General features: G+C 56.9%; 2 protein-coding genes across 2 annotated transcripts in view; both read left to right on the forward strand.

Moving 5' to 3' along the window:
* The first annotated feature begins 508 nt into the window (after positions 1-508).
* SLC18A3 (solute carrier family 18 member A3) lies at positions 509-3,851 on the forward strand. The gene has a single exon (XM_003780748.5). The coding sequence runs from the start codon at positions 1,459-1,461 to the stop codon at positions 3,055-3,057; it is 1,599 nt and encodes a 532-aa protein (XP_003780796.3). The 5' UTR covers positions 509-1,458; the 3' UTR covers positions 3,058-3,851.
* Positions 3,852-4,919: 1,068 nt separating this feature from the next.
* The window catches only part of CHAT (choline O-acetyltransferase), a 52,420-nt gene continuing 39,336 nt past the window's right edge, over positions 4,920-18,003 (forward strand). The window contains 7 exon segments of the mRNA XM_024253753.3: positions 4,920-5,205; positions 7,235-7,257; positions 7,259-7,348; positions 10,468-10,659; positions 11,238-11,356; positions 12,852-12,905; positions 16,236-16,416. Of these exon segments, the coding sequence (XP_024109521.3) occupies positions 4,920-5,205; positions 7,235-7,257; positions 7,259-7,348; positions 10,468-10,659; positions 11,238-11,356; positions 12,852-12,905; positions 16,236-16,416 (945 nt within the window).

The following is an 18,003-nucleotide window of genomic DNA, read 5'->3' on the forward strand; positions in this document are numbered from 1 at the left end:
TTACAGTTCCAAGAGAGGATCCCAGCCACAGTCACTCCAGAGCCCACCCGGGGCTTGGAGGAGGCTCTGGAAAATGAGGGATGAGGGAGTGTGCAGAACGGGGGGCGGAGGCTGGTAGGAGCCGAGGGAGGGCTCTGTCGGGTGCGAAGAGTGCCTGGGAGGAGTGAGAGTGGGGAGGGGGTGCGGCGGCGGGGAGAGAAGAGGCGGAGCTGGGCGACCTGACCGCTAAAGGAGAAAGGGGGATTCCAGGCAAGGGGAGTGTGGCCAGGCAGTGCGGGAGGGCGGCAGCGGCCAGGCTAATATTCGCGACCCCGAGTGGGGGCGCGGCAACTTCTGCCCTCAGTCCCCACAAGCTCCCGGCCGGGATTAGCTGCCGAGAAATTCTGCGGAGGGGCTGGTGGGTCAGAGCCAGGCTAGGCGGTTGCTGAGCCTTCCCCTCCCCTCCTGGCGGGGGTGTGTGTGCAAGGGGCCAGGGGGCGGAGTCGGAGAAAGGGTTGGGGGTGTCTGTGTCCAGCGCTCCTCCGGACGCCGCTCCACAATCCAGCTGCGAGAACAGATGGACGCAGCGGCGGCTCACCTCGGGGGCTTCCTGCTCGCTGTGCGCCGAGGTCCAGGCTGAAGCGGAGATCGCAAGCCTCCGACTCCCCCCTCTCCCGAGGGGCTGCGAGGAACCGGCTGCCACGCCCCCCTCCCCAGGAGGAGAAGAGCGGGCGCTGACCCCGCAAGTCCTAGAACCGCGGGCGGGGGGCGGGCAGGGGGCGGGCAGAGGGCCAACTACCGGCGCGGAACACTCATCCCAGGGGCTGGTTCAAGATTTCCGCACCGAGACCCTTTCCTGGGCCTCCAGCCCTGGAGCATCTGGGGAGCGGACCCCTGCCCGGCCACGCCCCGCCCCCGGCCCCCGCCCCGCCGACGTCGCATTAGCATGAGCGACGCAAGTGGCCCGGGCACCACTCGGGGGCTGGGACTCGCCGCGTCACAGCCCCGAGTGGAAGGGAAAAAAAAAAGAGGAGGCGGCGGAGGAGGCAAGAGCCGACGCGAGGGGAGGGGAGCGCAGCGGCGGGGCTAACAGGCGGGCAAGGGGGCGGGCGGCAACCGCATGCCCCTCGGCCAGCGCGGGCGGCCTCTCAGCGCGGCGGGTGCTGCTTTGGGCGCGCCCCGGACGAAGTGCGCCCAGTCTCCGGCCCCGGCCCCTCGGCGCGCCCGCCTTCCCGGCCGCCCCTGAGCCCAGCAGCCGCGGGTCCCGGGATCGGCTAAGAGTAGCGGCAACGCCTCGCCGGACTGAATCCTTTCCTTTCCCGGGACGCTGGGCCATGAGCCCCGCGGCCACCTGAGGCACAGGGGGGTCTGCTTGGCCAGGACCGCCTCCCCGAAGTCCCGTGCCCTCGCCTCTGCACTGGGGGACGCCAGCGCTCGGCCCTGGCGGAGGCGTCCTCGGAAGAGCATCGGGGTGGGGGCATGGAACCCGCGGAACCTGCGGGCCAGGCCCGGGCGGCGGCCACCAAGCTGTCGGAGGCGGTGGGCGCGGCGCTGCAGGAGCCCCGGCGGCAGAGGAGCCTGGTGCTTGTTATTGTGTGCGTGGCGCTGTTACTGGACAACATGCTGTACATGGTCATCGTGCCCATCGTGCCCGACTACATCGCCCACATGCGCGGGGGCGGCGAGGGCCCCACCCGGACTCCCGAGGTGTGGGAACCCACCCTGCCGCTGCCCACTCAGGCCAATGCCAGCGCCTACGTGGCCAACACCTCGGCGTCCCCAACGGCTGCGTGGCCAGCGGGCTCAGCCCTTCGGCCCCGCTACCCTACGGAGAGCGAAGACGTGAAGATTGGGGTGCTGTTTGCTTCCAAGGCCATCCTGCAGCTGCTAGTGAACCCCTTGAGCGGGCCCTTCATCGACCGCATGAGCTACGACGTGCCGCTGCTGATCGGCCTGGGCGTCATGTTTGCCTCTACAGTCATGTTCGCCTTCGCCGAGGACTACGCCACGCTGTTCGCCGCGCGAAGCCTGCAGGGCCTGGGCTCAGCCTTCGCCGACACGTCTGGCATAGCCATGATCGCCGACAAGTACCCGGAGGAGCCGGAGCGCAGTCGTGCACTGGGCGTGGCGCTGGCCTTCATTAGCTTCGGAAGCCTAGTGGCCCCGCCCTTCGGGGGCATCCTCTATGAGTTCGCCGGCAAGCGCGTGCCCTTCTTGGTGCTAGCTGCCGTGTCGCTCTTTGACGCACTGTTGCTGCTCGCAGTGGCCAAACCCTTCTCGGCGGCTGCACGGGCTCGGGCCAACCTGCCAGTGGGCACTCCCATCCACCGCCTCATGCTGGACCCCTACATTGCCGTGGTGGCCGGCGCGCTCACCACCTGTAACATTCCCCTCGCCTTCCTTGAGCCCACCATTGCCACGTGGATGAAGCATACGATGGCGGCTTCCGAGTGGGAGATGGGCATGGCCTGGCTGCCGGCCTTCGTGCCTTACGTGCTGGGCGTCTACCTCACCGTGCGCCTGGCGGCGCGCTACCCACACCTGCAGTGGCTGTACGGCGCGCTCGGGCTGGCTGTGATCGGCGCCAGCTCGTGCATCGTGCCCGCCTGCCGCTCCTTTGCGCCGCTAGCGGTCTCGCTCTGCGGCCTCTGTTTTGGCATAGCCCTAGTCGACACAGCACTGCTGCCCACGCTCGCCTTTCTGGTGGACGTGCGCCACGTCTCAGTCTATGGCAGCGTCTACGCCATCGCCGACATCTCCTATTCGGTGGCCTACGCGCTCGGGCCCATAGTGGCAGGCCACATTGTGCACTCGCTGGGCTTTGAGCAGCTCAGCCTTGGCATGGGACTGGCCAACCTGCTCTATGCTCCCGTCTTGCTGCTGCTCCGCAACGTGGGCCTCCTGACGCGCTCCCGTTCCGAGCGCGATGTGCTGCTTGATGAGCCACCGCAAGGTCTGTACGATGCGGTGTGCCTGCGTGAGCGTCCAGTGTCTGGCCAGGACCGCGAGCCTCGCAGCCCACCTGGCCCTTCTGACGAGTGCGAGGACGACTACAACTACTACTACACCCGCAGCTAGCATCCCCACTCCTCCTCCAGCCCACCCACCCGCCTTGGGTCAAGGGGGCTGCTCTGCAAGCCCACTGGCCAGCTCTGGCTCAGGGCCCGCCTCCTCCAGCGAGTACCCCAGCCCCTCCTCAACCTTGACTTCTGCCCAAATCCCCTCCCTGTGACCCATTCCATATCCCTTTCTCTCTTGTCCAATGGGGCTTGGAGCACCGAGGCAAGCGAAGCCATTGCGCTCCTTGCGGAGGTGAAGAGGACCCCGAGTCCCCACCTGCGGCTCCCCTGTGTAGAGCCTGCATCTGTCTGTCCTTCCTTCCATTGCTCCCAGTGCCAAACTTGGGCCGCTGCACCGCGGCGCCTCCGCCCAAATCAATAAACTGTGTCTGTCCCAGGAGGCCGAGTCTCTTTACTGGTGGGGGGTGCGTGGAGGCGCGCAGGGCCAGAGCAGAGGGGAGGGTGAACTGGGTCTCCAAGTCCCAATCCAGGCCTGAGCCAAACTAACACTTAGGCACCTGTAGCTGTTTTTCTACCTGGAAAAGGGGATAGGAAGGAAGCAAACCCAACAAAGGCTGTCACCCACGGTCACCAAGGAGCGCCATGCTCCCGGCAGCCCAGGATAGACCCTCCTTTGCAGGCCCAGCTCAGAGCCAGGGGATGCCGCCCCGGGGAGCCTGAGGACCAGCTTCAGCTGGGCGCGCCAGGCCCCGCCCTTTGAGGACACGCCCCACACCATCCACAGAGCTCTGAGGTGCCTGGGCTGAGCTTCCCTTCAGACCAGAATCCCGCCCCGTTGAGGCTTTGAGAAAGGAGTAGGAGCCGAGCATTCCGGCAGAGGAAGAATAACGGCCCATCTTTTAGAATCCGACCTCTGGAAATGTGTGTATGATGTGATGTGTGTGTATTCATTAGAGAACTAGGCTCTGTCCTAGGAGTGGGGGAGCCGTGGTTGGTGTTTGCTGTGTCCCTGTCAGTCCTGAGGGTCTGAGTCTTGAAGGGAGAGATGCAAGTGTGGGATCTGGTACCAACCCCCACTGCCACCCTGTCCTGAGTGGGAGCAGCGGCCCAGGACTGTCAGGAAAGTTTCCAATCCTTAGTCTCAGCCCTGAGAGAGCCTCAAGCCAGCGTTTGCGCAACACTCCATGTCCCGAAGACCGTAGCCTGATGATCGAGGCACAGTCTTCCCATCCCAGCGTGAAGAGGCGGCTGGTCAGGGTCGCCTGTGTGTTAGCTGCGCCTGTGGGGGTCTGCTCTGCTGTTGTGCGCATGTCTGTCCTCGATCTGCGAGTCGGGCTGTGTGTGCCTGGGCGGAGTCTGCCCTTGTCGGTCTGTCTGTGCTATTTGTGTGTGGGGGTCTCTATCTGGGGTGGGGGATGCTTTTGTCTGAGAGGAGAGCCTGCCTCTTGCCGCAGTCCTTAAGCATCCCCAGGTCTGCCATCAGGATTGTCCCAAGTCTGTAGCGCCCCACCTCTGCTCCCCACCCCATAGTGCCAGCAGGAATGGGATGGTAACAGAAAGGGAAGTCCTGCAGTGAACATTGATCTCGGTTATTGTTTCTTATAATTATTATTTTGAAAGATGGTGTAGTAGGGTTTGAGACTGGCCTGGATGGTGGGGAGAGGAGGGCAGAGACCAGAGACTTCCTCAGACCCAACCCTCTCCAGGACTCTGAGCAGCAGCACCCCACGCCTGGAATAATGGGGTTGGGGAAGTGCGGTGACTGGGGAATGCTGAGCTAGGGGCAGGGGGCATGGGCGGGACAGTGTTCTGTGCCCCCTTCTAGAGCCTAAATTTGTTGCCTGAGTTCCTCCGGGAAGCCTTCCGGGTAGATTCTGGGGGCCGGGAGCTGGGATCCCTGGGCGGGGAGCAGGGGAAGGGATGGGGCTGAGGACCGCGAAGAAGGGGGGCTTGGGGGAGGGGGGGAAATGGAAGAGAGAGGAGGGAGGAGGAACAAGAGGAAGGAGAGAAGTGCGGCCAGCTTGCTTTCTCCAGTCGGGTGGCCGCGGGGACCCGGGCGACGTCGGAGGCCCTGCCGGGAACCCAGGCGGTAGCCCCCACCCCCGCGCTGCGACACGCCCCCCACCCCTTCCGGCTCACACCCCCGCCCACACTCCTGAGTGGTGCGGTGCAGCGGCGGCCGAGGCAGCAGAGCCGAGGAGAGCAGGTGAGAAGAAGGGCTGGGCTGGGCTGGCGGAGCGTGGTGCCGGGAGCAAGGGCGGCGGTCGGGGGCTCTATCTAGGGACAGCACTGGGGCCGAGAGTACCCAGGACTCGTAGAATCCTCTGAGTCCTGCGCAGCAGCGGCCGTCGGGGATCAGCTAGGAAGCTGCAGGATTGCGTTGCTTCGGTGCCTGGGTTTGGGGAGGCTTGACCATCAGGGCTTCGGACTCCAAGCGCATGTTCTTACTTCACTTGGCCCAGCATCTGCTAAGTGACCAGGTCTACGCTTTCTGTGTCTAGTCGGAGGGTCCGTGGGTCTGACCTGACTCGCCTGAATTGCCGGTTCGCAACCGCTTCTCCCGGGAGCAGGGGGTGGGGAAGGAGGAGCAGCCGCTAGTGGCAAGTCTGAGCCAGGACATAGCCGATGACAGCCTGTGAATGACCGGCCGGACTGGGGTTGGACCTTCGGGGCAGAGCAGGCAGCCCTTGGAAAGCCAGGCTGGCAGGAGCATGGATGGGAGGCACAAAACACAGACAAACAGACATATATATACACATACACCCTCTAGGCATCCGCCCAGGAGTGATGGAGGAAGAAGAGTTGGCAGGTGGGACCACCAGGAAACCATCCCGCCCAGCTCTGCCTTCTTCAAGCTCAGGGTCCCTGAAGCCTGACTAGTGTCTCCCGAAAGGGGGGAGGGGGGACTCTGGGCCAGAGCAAAAGGAGGCATTGGCTGCATGGTCTGTAGGGACTTTACCAACCCGACCTTGTCCTTGCTGTCCTCTCAAAAGACTGCCATGCTCCAGTGAATCCTCACCAGGATGCCACCTCTTTCACTTTGCAGTTGGGGGCAGCCCCTACGAACCCACAGCACTGGGATGCCTGGGAACCAGCCTGTGGAGAGTGTCCCTGAACTGTGCCAGCAAGGGCTTTACATTCTCTGCCCAGCACTGCAAGGCAGCCCCAGGCTCCTCCATCCTTGGGCCTGGTTCATCCATCTTTCTGGACTCTCTGTTCCTGGCAACAACCCTGCCATGTGCCCATATGTGGGCCGTGCTTGCCTCTGGGTAGGGGTGGTGTTGGGCGGGGAGAGGGGCGAGGAAGTTAGCTAAACATCAGCTTTAGACTTGAGAGAATAGAGGGTGGGCTGGTGGAAAACATGAGTATGTGCCTGCGGAGGCTTAGGTTCGGGGACATCTCAGAGGGTAGCAATTGTGACCCACAGCCTAATAATAACAGTCTTTGCCCTCTTGGCCTGGCTCACTTCTACTGTACCTTCAAAATTAATCTGCTTCTCCCCAGACTAAGGCAGGTGACCCCTAGGGACCCTGGCTGCCCAGCCTCCCTGCATACCTCCCTGGGCACTCCTATGGTATCTACACTGGCAGCCTGCAGACCCGAGACTGCCTAGGTTACAACCCCTCCAGCAGGCCCAGAGTCTCCCTGCCCTGGCCACAGGCCAGGCTCCCAATTAGCCCTGATGCATCCTGGAGCACAGGGCCTTAAAGGCCTCCATTCACCCACGCATGCATTCCTTTCCCTCCGCCAACGGACTGAGGGAATTCACCCTACTCCACACCAGAGATGTGGCCAGGACCCAGAGTTGAAGCACTGAGAACAGTAGGTATGGTCTTACCCTTGAGAAGCTAGTGGGAAAGAGAGAGTTTGATCAGCAAAGCACTTATCTATTGGGTTCCAGGCAGGAACAAAGCCAGCACTCTGCCAGCAACCCCTGGTGGATTTGGATTGCCCCAGGGTGGTCAGCTGGCCTTGGGTGGCAACAGCCTCATGAGAGCAGACCCTCACTTTAGGAACAACTCTCTCCCATATGGGGGCCCAGAGAGAACACTGTGGTCAGCACATACAGGTGGAAGTCGAGACTGGGGCCAGGCCTGCAATGAGACCCCTATACACAGCTGTCAGGCTCTGGCCTCCTCATGGGGCTGGGGTGGAGGTTTGTTGATGGGAGGTGGAGCGTTTATGACAGGTCTATGTGGCTACTGTGTTGATGCTTCCCACTTCTTGGTCCCCAGGTACACACCTCTGCATCCCTGCACCAGGACTCACCAGGACTCACCAAGACGCCCATCCTGGAAAAGGTCCCCCATAAGATGGCAGCAAAAACTCCCAGCAGTGAGGAGGAGTCTGTGAGTGACTTTTGGAGCCCTCTCTCAACCCTGCTTTCCCCACCCACATGCCCTTGCTTCCAGAACAGTCCTGAGTGGGACTGGCCCCCAGCATTTGCCTGGCCCCAGCCCTGCCCTCTACTGGCACAAGGACCAGGCTACAGCTCCACCCTCAGCTTGCTGAGGATCCCAGAAGGGCCTGGAGGGGCTGAGACGGGCCTCAGGGTGCCAAGGAAATGCTAAGAGCTAAACTTCCAAATCCCCTGGCCAGGCTAGGCACTATCTTTCTTTCCACGGCCTCTCCTCATCCCAGCTTTCACTTCTGATAGCTTTGAGCCCAGTGATTTTGCCTTAGGGTGGGGCTGAATTCCTACTCCAAGCCCTGCAAGTCCCAGCTCCAGCTGCTGTCACTAGTTCAGCCTTGGAGCCTTAGGCACCATGTTCTCCACTGGCCTGAGACAATGCCATCCTCCCTGGGCAGGCATCCTCCCTCCCACCCCAGCCAGGCTTCGGGCGGCAGAGCAACACACCTGATTTCAGGTGGTTACATGTGTTTCCCCTCTCCCACACTTGTCTTTTTGCCACTCCTCTTCCCCCTTCCCCCAGCCCTCATTTGAAACCCTGAGCAGAATTTTCTGGCTTCTCCCCAAGAAGCTGCTCACTCCATTGCCCCGACCTCTGCAGCTGACAAACATCTATTGTCACCTCTGGTCCACTGGCATGCTTCTCTACCCACCCCATTGGGCTGTGGCTTCCTTAAGAGCAGGCTCTGTTTCTCCATCGTCTCTGAGTCCAGCCCAGGATCTGACTCACATGAACAGCCCAGGAAACATGGAGTTTTAGAGCATTGACCTGAGACTCCCAGGTCCGAAGACACTCCTTAGTACAGGGCCAGAAGTCCAGGAGAGTCTGGGGAGGATCCCTGGGGGGTTGAGATGTCTGAGCTGCGATTTCCTGCTTTATTCCTTTTTACCCACTGCTGATTCCCTGTTAACCAGGCTAAGTCACAGTGCACTGTCAGAGCCTGGAAGAAGGGGAGCAGTGTCTGGCGGAGGCTCTAGCCAGACTTGTGGGCTCTTTTGGCCAGGCCACTAACTGCGCTGGGCTTTCTGTAGGTTCTTACCCACCCACCCATCACACAGACCACCCCCCACCGCAAGAGATGGAAGAACCAGAACAGCTGGGTTGGGGGCTCAGACCTGGCTCGCTGGGGTTGGGCAGGGCAGCCTGGAATGCTGCCTAGATGCATCCTCGAGTCATTCCCCAGGGCAGGAGCAGGCCGTAGTTGGCACTGACACCCCACCCCTGCCAGAGAAGTGAACCCTAGAAGCAGGATCAGACAAGAAGAGGGCCGTCATTCATCCATCAGCAGCAGGGGCAGAGAAGGAGGTGCTTTTAAGGGGCCCCTTCACTCTGCAGCCTATGGGGAGGAGCCCTTTACTGTCTCATGGAAACTCATCACTGCACAGAGGAGAAGCCCCTGAAGGAAGGTGCCTCACTGTCTACCAGCGTGTCCCAGGAACCATGTTGCAGAATTCTGGTCATTAGGGCAGCACTGAATTATGTCTCTTATCGAAAGCCATCTTTTATCCTTCCAAATCTCTCCACAAGAGTATACCCTTCAGGTCTGGAGATCAGTTAGATTCTGGAGCCCCAGCTGAGAACAGTTTATAAATTAAGACTGACCAGCAGACAACAATATCAATAATAGGACTATTTCATTTTAGATCTATCCTTTATGGCTTAAAAGCACTTTCACATACATTAGATCTTTAATCCTATGAGAGGCAGGGTTTACTACCCCCATTTTACAGGAGAAGAAACTGTACAATTTAAGCAATATTATTATAAGTTCTGCCTTCCTATTGTCACTGGCCAAGTGAGGGACAAGAAGAGGAAAGGAATGGAAAAGGGAGTGAAAGGGAAGGGAGAGAACGACCCAGGAGAAAGAAGCAGAGTGGACATGGAGGATTGATTTTAGCTCCTAGTCTGCTATCAGATTTGTATGTGACCTTGGACCTTGGACCAGCTGCTCCACTTTCTGGGACTCAGTTTCCTCATTCATAAATGGGAAGTCACAAAATTGAAGCCACACAGAAGCCTTCTGTGGTGAACGCTGCTGGTGAACTGAGAGGCACAGCATGCGTATAGGAGGGTGGAGTGGGGGGTTCTTCCTAGACTCTAGCCACACTTTGGGGCCCCCAAAGAGTATGGGTTTCCTCTTGGGAATTCCTCTGGAAGTATAAGATAGCGAGGTCATAACATTTTAGATGTGCCTATTTGAGGCCAGTTGTTCCCCCATTTAATTCTCTCTGTGTTCCTCTCAGGTAGGAATTGTTATTTATGTCCTATGGATGAGGAGCAGAGGCTTGGAGAGATTCGGAGAGGAAGGACATCCACTGCATCCCCACCCCTGCCCCAACACCTACATGAAACAAAATTCCCTGCCTGGGTTTTATAAGTAGGAGGGACTTATAAGAAGCTCAGGGCATGAATCATCTTCTGAGGAACCCTCTTGTAGAATTCTAGTCATTAGGGCAGCACTGAATTATGCCTCTCATCCAAAACCATCTTTTATCCTTCCAAATCTCTCCGTAAGAGTGCCCCCTTCAGGTCCAGAGATCAATCAGATTCTGGAGCCCCAGCTGGGAACAATCTCTAAATTAAGAGTCACCAGCAGCCAACAGCATCAATAACAGGACTATTTCATCTTAGATCCATCCTTTATGGCTTAAAAACACTTTCTTATCTATTATCTGTTTGATCCTATGAGAGATAGGGGTTACTACTCCCATTCTATAGAGGAAGAAACTGAGGCACAGAGGGAGGGTGACTTGCCCAAGTTTACAGAGCTGGTCAGCGGCAGGGTCAGGGTACAAACCCAGGTCTGTCTGGTGCCAATATCACCGTATTTTCCTCTGCACTTTATCCCTTTCTGGGGACAGAGCACAATGAGGTCAGGGACGCCAAACAGGAACTTCCTAAATTCATAATTTTGCTGAGCTGCGCCCTAGAAATGGAGGGGTCCCAGGATAGAGAACAACACAGGGGCAGAACAACACAGATACTAGGGAGCAACTTGGGGACAGGCATGGGGTACACATACTAGAGGCACAATGCTTATGAACCCTTTCTTCCAGGGGCTGCCCAAACTGCCCGTGCCCCGGCTGCAGCAGACCCTGGCCACGTACCTGCAGTGCATGCGACACCTGGTGCCTGAGGAGCAGTTCAGGAAGAGCCAGGCCATTGTGCAGCGGTTTGGGGCCCCTGGTGGCCTCGGTGAGACCCTGCAGCAGAAACTCTTGGAGCGGCAGGAAAAGACAGCCAACTGGGTAAGAGGCGCAGACAAGGAATCCACAGAAGAGGGGCGGGAGGCAGACCTGGAGACAGAGGGATCTCAGTGAGAGGCAGGTAGGGGACAAAGACAGGGCAGAAGGAGAGACGAGGGACAGGGATGGGGGATAGATGTGGGAACAGGCAGGTGGCATGGATTGGAGGACAGGAAGGGAAAAGGATGAGAAACAAACAAGATGAGGAATGGGAAATCTGGATAGAGAAAGAGGAAGACAAATCGGGGACAGGAATAGGGGACAGATGAGGACAGAGATCGCATCAGGAAAGAAGAGAGGGTGAAAGGCAGGAAGGAGACACCTGTAAGGACAGGCAGAGGACAGCGATGTAGCACCAAGCTACCAGGATGGGGCTGGGACAGAAGAAAGGAGACAGGAGGGCACAAAGGTGAAGGACAGGCCCGGTGGACTGGGAAGCTCCTGGCACATACCTGGGGCTTAGCATATATTTGTGGAATGAATGAATTAATGCTCTGGTGAAGTGTCCCGATTTTCTCTCGGGGCTGTCAGGATGGGACTGTTTGGAGGGATGTGACGGCCTTCCCTGCCCTCCCCGGCAGGTATCTGAGTACTGGCTGAATGACATGTATCTCAACAACCGCCTGGCCCTGCCCGTCAACTCCAGCCCCGCTGTGATCTTTGCTCGACAGCACTTCCCTGGCACTGACGACCAGCTGAGGTGAGGCCTTGGTGCTCCTAGCTCATAACCTAAGGACCCACCCAAGGCAGGGGCCCTTACCCCAGTGCCAGCAAAGAAAGGCCAAAGCTGGAGCCTCGGCTGAGCTTCCAAAGCTGGAGCCTCAGCTGAGCTTCCTGGGGCCAAATGCCCTGAGACAGTGGACGTCCAGGCCATCGGGGGGGAGCAAGGTTAGGTGTGGCTGCACTCGAGTGACAATCACACAATCAGCCTTAGTCTATATTTATCTTGCAGTGGAATGGGCACTCATGGAGGTCATGGGTCCAAATATCCCCACAGCCTCCACCTGGCTGAGGCCCTGGGAGGAGGCGTGTGTCCCTGGACCACGCCAGTACTTGTCCCTGGGAAACACCGCCCCAGGCTGTCTGAGAGGGCCTCTGCTTCCTTCCAGAGCCCCCAGCTCTAAACAGAGGCCCCAGAAGGCTGGAAACAATTCCTGCCTGCCAGCAGCCAGAGCCTGTGCCATCTGCTGTAATTTCAGAGCTCACTGAGCCATTGGAGGGCCTCTGGCCGCTGATGACAATGGAGGATGGGTGCAGGGAGAAAGGGTTTCCCTTCTGGAGTCTCTCAGAGTCTGGTCTTAAGACCTGAGTGGGGCAAATGGTGGGGACAGTTTAGAGGAAGGGCAGACCAAAGCGGCCCGAGGACAAGAGGCAGGGCCCACCTCACCTCTGGGCAGGGCTTAGCCACGCTAGGAAGACCTCCCCACCCCACCCTACCAGCTGGCCAGCCTTCCCTCCCACTGTAGCTGGGGTCTCCCCAGGGAAGAAGGAAGGCGTGGACGGATGAATGACTTCTGAAAACAGTTCTCACAATTGCATCTGAGGGGGTATTTTCCTCCTGGTGCAATTAAGCCAGGCCCAACATCCTGGGATGACAGTTCCCGCTGCTCATTTCTCCAGTGCCTTTCCCCAAGCACTCGATTTCCTTTTCATTAGTACTGGGGGGTGGGAGGAAAGGGACCAAATTACTGGCTTTTCCCAGGAGAAAATTTTCCATAAGGCCAGGGGTCCTGCCCTGTCCAGCCCCAGGGCTGGCCTTTCCAAGGAAGAACTCCACCCTTCACCTCCACCCCTTCTGGCCTGCTCTGCGGCCTCTCCTGGCTTCCGTCTCCCTCTCTGCTCCATCTCCTTTTCAAGGTGATTCCAGTTTCCTCTCCCCTCCCCAAGAGCTGCTCCACCCCCAGTTCTCACCAAAGGACCATTTTGAGTCCAAGGCTTGTGGTGGGCTCTCGGCATTGGGCTGGGGGACAAGAACCACGTCTGATTAGTGCAGGAACCACATCTGATTAGTGCACACGGGGGCGGCATACAATGTGGGATCATGGAGTTTGGCAGTGGGGAAGAGGGAGGGAGAAGGGAGGGAAGAGGAAGGAGATGGAAGGAAGAGGGAAGGAGGGAGGGGAGGCGGAAGGGAGGGAGGGAGGGAGGAAGCCAGGCCCTGGGAGGCAAGGCTCAGGCCTACCTTCTCCCTGCAGGTTTGCAGCCAGCCTCATCTCTGGTGTACTCAGCTACAAGGCCCTGCTGGACAGGTAGGACTTGGAGGGAGGTGCCCTGTTCCAGCATAGTCTGCCTATGCGTCCAACTCCCTTGCAGGGACATTGTCTTTTTCCAGCTCTGTATTCCCATTCCTGGCTCCTGGCACAGAGCAGATGTCCCTGCCCCCACCCACTCCCCCACCATCACGATGACCTTTAGCCCAGCTGGCCTGTCCGTTAACTGTTCCTTTTCCTGGGGCAAGCACCATCCTTCCTTGATCTTTTAAAAATGCCCCCTCCCTCCACACGTACGTGCACAGGTGGAGTGAATTCATTTGAAGCTGGAGAACACATAGGAAGGCAGGGAAGGAAGAGTTGTTAGAGTAAGGTGATGTGGAGTTCTGCTTTGCCACTTGGAGGAATGGTGTCTCCAGCCGGACCCTCTGTGTCCTCAATCCCACAGTGGACATGAGGCTGTTCTGACAGATGGAGAAGGCTGCTCAAGCACCGCAGGCTCTCTTTGATTTTAGGAGGAAAGTCCCTCTCCTGGCCAAGCTTAGGAGAGCAGGAGGGTGTCTGAGAGCAGCAGGGAGAGTAAGCGGGTCTGGAGGAACCAAGTCTCTCAAGGTAGAGACTATAAGAGCATTAGAAGCTGGAAGGAGAGAGAGAGGCCCAAAGAAGCATCCCTTGCACAGATGAGGAAGCTGCAGCTCAGAGAGGTTGAGTAACTCATCCATGGTTACACAGCCGGGTGGTGGCAGAGCAAGGAGGGGGCAAGGGGCAAACTTCACTCTGTTCAACTTGACTCAACTCAATCTTTACCCAGCCTTGGGACAGAGGCTCAGACCCACAGCACCTCCAGGGTAGGGCTGTTCCCTCTGGAGAGGGGCAGGCAGGGCTCCCAGACTCTCAGGGTGAAGCAGCTCAGGCTGTCCAGGGCATTCTGCACCACACGCCCCTGGGCGCTCTGCTCACTCCTCTCTAAATGCCATGGGTCACTAGGCCCTGGGCTGTTGTCTCCTCATGGTGTGTCTTTGGTCTCTCCCTTCTTCGTAGACAGCACTCTATTTCCTCCCAGAACTCGCCCCTCCAGCTCACTGCCCTGTCTGTTTTCAAACAGCCTTGTCTTGCTGAGCCTGGGGACTTGGTGCCCATTCATCACTGACTGCCTCCACGAGACTTCACTTTCCTTCTGATCCCAGACTTTCACATGTGTGTGTGCACACTCACACAGACATGAATACCCATGCATATCCACATGGAGGTTCCCATGTCCAATGATTGAAAAGGACTTAAGACTGGTACATTTTCCTGAGTGCCTGTTTTGAACCGTTAATTAATTAATTAATTAATTTACTTATTCACTTTGCAATGTAGTTATGCTGGGAAGAGGAAGAGAAATAAGGCCTCATCCTCCCCTCAAAATGTCCTTAGACTATTGGGCAGGACAGTCACTTAAACAGACACAAAATACAGCTGTGTCCCTTCCCCTGAGTCCCACACTCGCTCATCCAAGCCTCAGCCATCCCCACTGGGGTGTCTCTCAGTCATTACAAATGAGCCAGGAGAGCTTTGCCTCTCCCTCCCCGCTTCCCAACTCCTCCCACACCTTGTCGGGCCATGTCCATAAGTGCACCAGCGCATGCCCTGTTGGTGAGTCTGGGAACCTGGAAGTCACCTGTGCTTGTTCTGCTTTCTCCCTTGCACCCTCATGTAACCCATGGTGCTCAGATGTGGTCATTCTCCCTCCCCACCGTGTCCCCAAGCTCCCTCCTCCCTCCCTGCTGCCCTCACAAGACATCACGTTCCTTCTCTGCCACAACCTCCTTCCTTGTTCTTCCTGTGACACCTTTCAGTCCATTCTCCCCATATAAGCAGGGTCAGTAAAACAACAAAATGGAAACCCAATCGTGCCCCTGAGTGCTAAAGCCTCCCAAGGGCTTTCACTGCACCAAGAATAAGGCAATAGCTCCTCCCCACTGCCACTGGAGCCCCACAGGACCTGGCCTGCCCAACTCTCTGGCCCTGTCTTCACTGGGCCTCAGCCCCACTGGCTTGTCTCTGCCTTTGACCAGTGCTTCTCAAGCTGCCTCTGGGGAAGAACCAATATATTTTCTTTCATTTTGTAAAATTTGTGAAAAACAACAAAATATTGATTACTAGAAAAATGGTATGAAATATGAGACCAAATGTTTTATTACAGGATTCAACAGACATAAAACTCCCATCACATTGCTACAAACATTTCTGGGTTCAGGCATTACACCAAGTCATGGGTCAGTCACAGCAGTTCAGTGCAATACTCATACTTTGAGTTGCAGTGCTGTGGGACACTTCACCCTTAGGGCTCAGCTCAATCAACCTGCCTCAGTGAGACTGCCCCTGGTCACCACCTCCTGTCCCTGCCAACACTCTGTCTCACTACCTGAAAGTCTCCTGTTCACTGGTTTGCTGCTTGTGGTCTACTCCCCACCTACACATCCTAGGACTTGCACCCCAGTAGAGCAGGAGCTGCATGTCTTATTTGCTGCCGTATCCCCACATCCCAGAATGGTGCCTGGCCTATATGGAGGACATGCTTCACAAATATTTGTTGGCTGAAAGAGTGGAAGGATGGATGGATGGATGGATGGATGGATGGATGGATGGATAGAAAGATGGCTGAATGGAAAGATGGATGGATGGTGGATAGATGGGTGGATGGTGGGTGGATGGGTGGATGGAAGGATGGATGGACGCTTGGTGGATGGATGGGTGGATGGAAGGATGGATGGATGGTGGATAGATGTGTGGATGGTGGATAGATGAGTGGGTGGTGGGTGGAAGGAGGGATGGATGTTTGGTAGTGGAAGTATGGTAGATGTATGGATATATGGATGGATGATGGATAGATGGATGGGTGGATGGATGGAAGAAAGGGAGGGAGAGAGGAAGGATAGGCACAAGGCATGCTGAGACCAGAGGGAAAAAGAACTTCCTGCGTTGACCTCAGAAGAGGCTTCTAAAAGAGATGATAAAGGAGTAGGCTCTTTAAGGAGGGGAAGGAGTTTTCTGAATAGAACTGTTGAGTTCTGGGGTTGGGGCAAAGGCATGCTGAGAGAAGATCAGCATAAGCAAAGATGCAGAAGGCTAACTGGCAGGCCTTGCACATGCCGTGCATGAGGCAGAGGTTTGAGAAAACTCTGAGGGTCTCCATGTGTTGTGGAAATGGGGCCTCCACTACTTTAAAAAGTGGAGAATTGAGCTCTGCATCTGCCATGTGATGCAATTCTAGGTTCTATGCACCACTTTGCCTGATCAAGTTACATAAAACCCATTCTCTGTCTCCCCTCACCCCCCCACCATCCCCTCGTGGCTGCCTCCCTTCCCACTCCTCTCCTTCAGCCACTCCATTCCCACTGACTGTGCCAAAGGCCAGCTGTCAGGGCAGCCCCTTTGCATGAAGCAATACTATGGGCTCTTTTCCTCCTACCGGCTCCCCGGCCATACCCAGGACACGCTGGTGGCTCAGAACAGCAGCATCATGCCGGAGCCTGAGCACGTCATCGTAGCCTGCAGCAATCAGGTAAGCAGCCCCTTGTCTTGGTGAGGGAAGGCACAGAGCATGCAGTGGCCATGCATTCACATCCATTACCTTCTCAGAGGGGGCTCAGCCTCCTTCCCTGAGTCACACAGGGAGCTGGGGCACCATGTCTCCAAAGTGGGGTCCCTACTTCCAGTCAGTCCCATGTCTCTCCACCAGTTGGCTTCTAAGAATGAGAGCCATCAGTTTGAGAATATCCTCACTGGACTCTCACTTCAGCCCTGATGCACTGAGGGTCATGATCAAGACCCTCCACCTGTACATCTGTTCTTTTCCATGCAGTCACCCAGGCTCTGGCCTTTCTGGAGACCACACACAGCCAGACAGTGTTACAGACTGACAAATAGGACCTTTCATGTGTCAGCCTGTGGGCTCAGCACTTAACATGCATTCATCCCACTTAATCCTCACAGTGACCCTGCAGAGGGGGCCTTAGGATCTTCGTGTGACAGTTGAGGACATGAGACTCAGACAAGTTAAGTGGTCTGTCCAAGAATGGGAAGGACTCCTGGGTCTGGCCAGTGCCCTAAGGTCATGCTCTACCCCCTGAAGCTCAGGTCCTCAGACTGGGTTCCACAGAGCCAACGAGGACCCATGGGTCCTGGGGGACAGGCTAAGCATGAGGGCTCCTGACCTCTTCCCTGTGCCCATGCACTATATATTCCATATATTGAGCTTCACATAAATATTTCCTCTGACAAACAGTTTTGTTTTTGTTTTTGCTTTGCTAAAACCCACGTTTGGCAACCATCCCAGGGATTCCCCTGGTACTTGCTCTACAACGTGATCTTGGGCTCTCCTCACATTTTTAGTAAGTTGGGAGCTCTGTGGAGCCCTGACATCTGAGGGCAGCTGTGACCTCTGTTCCTAGATTTGAAAGCCGTCTAGGAGCTCTCGCAGCCCACCTGACACCTTGGCCATAGACCAAGGACATTTCCCCATCTTCATTCAAAAGTCAAGCCAAGTATTTCCCAGCTCCCACAGGCCACCGTATCCACCTCTTCCAGACATGCTCTGGGCCCCTGCACTAGACCAGGCCATACAGACACTGCTAGGGGGTTGGAGGGAAAGGGAAAACAAGGTACTCATGTCAATCAGCTGAAAAGTGTATCTTGACCTGGGTCTAGGAATAGACCCTTCACAAAGCCCAAGGCTCTAGTCTTCAAAGCTACAAAATGACAGAACCACAGGGCTGACATACAAAGCACATGTAGGTACACATGTGAAGGTGCACACGCATGCACACATGTGTAGGTGCACATGCACGCATGGTGTGTGTTGGTTTTCCATTTTAATCTTCCTCTGCATATGATTGCCGGCTTGCTTTTTTCCTCCACTCACCAGTGTGTTTAAGGCCCATCACTGTGGCTCTATCTATTGCTAATTCACCTTTTCAATGGCTGGGTAGACATGCCCCAGACATATACACCTCATTTCACTTAGCCATTCCCCTTCTGGAGAACAGTGAGGCTCTTGCTACCATTTTGCTGTTGCAAATGAGGCCGAGAGGCACATTCCTCGTGTCTTCCGATACACACGGGTATGTTTCTCTAAGCCTCAGGCCAAAAT

This window comes from Pongo abelii, chromosome 8 (genome assembly GCF_028885655.2).
Source record: "Pongo abelii isolate AG06213 chromosome 8, NHGRI_mPonAbe1-v2.0_pri, whole genome shotgun sequence".
Taxonomy (NCBI): domain Eukaryota; kingdom Metazoa; phylum Chordata; class Mammalia; order Primates; family Hominidae; genus Pongo; species Pongo abelii.

What these genes read in the sequence shown, in the direction of transcription:
- SLC18A3 (XM_003780748.5), top strand. Translation starts at nt 1,459, where the DNA reads ATGGAACCCGCGGAACCTGCGGGCCAGGCCCGGGCGGCGGCCACCAAG.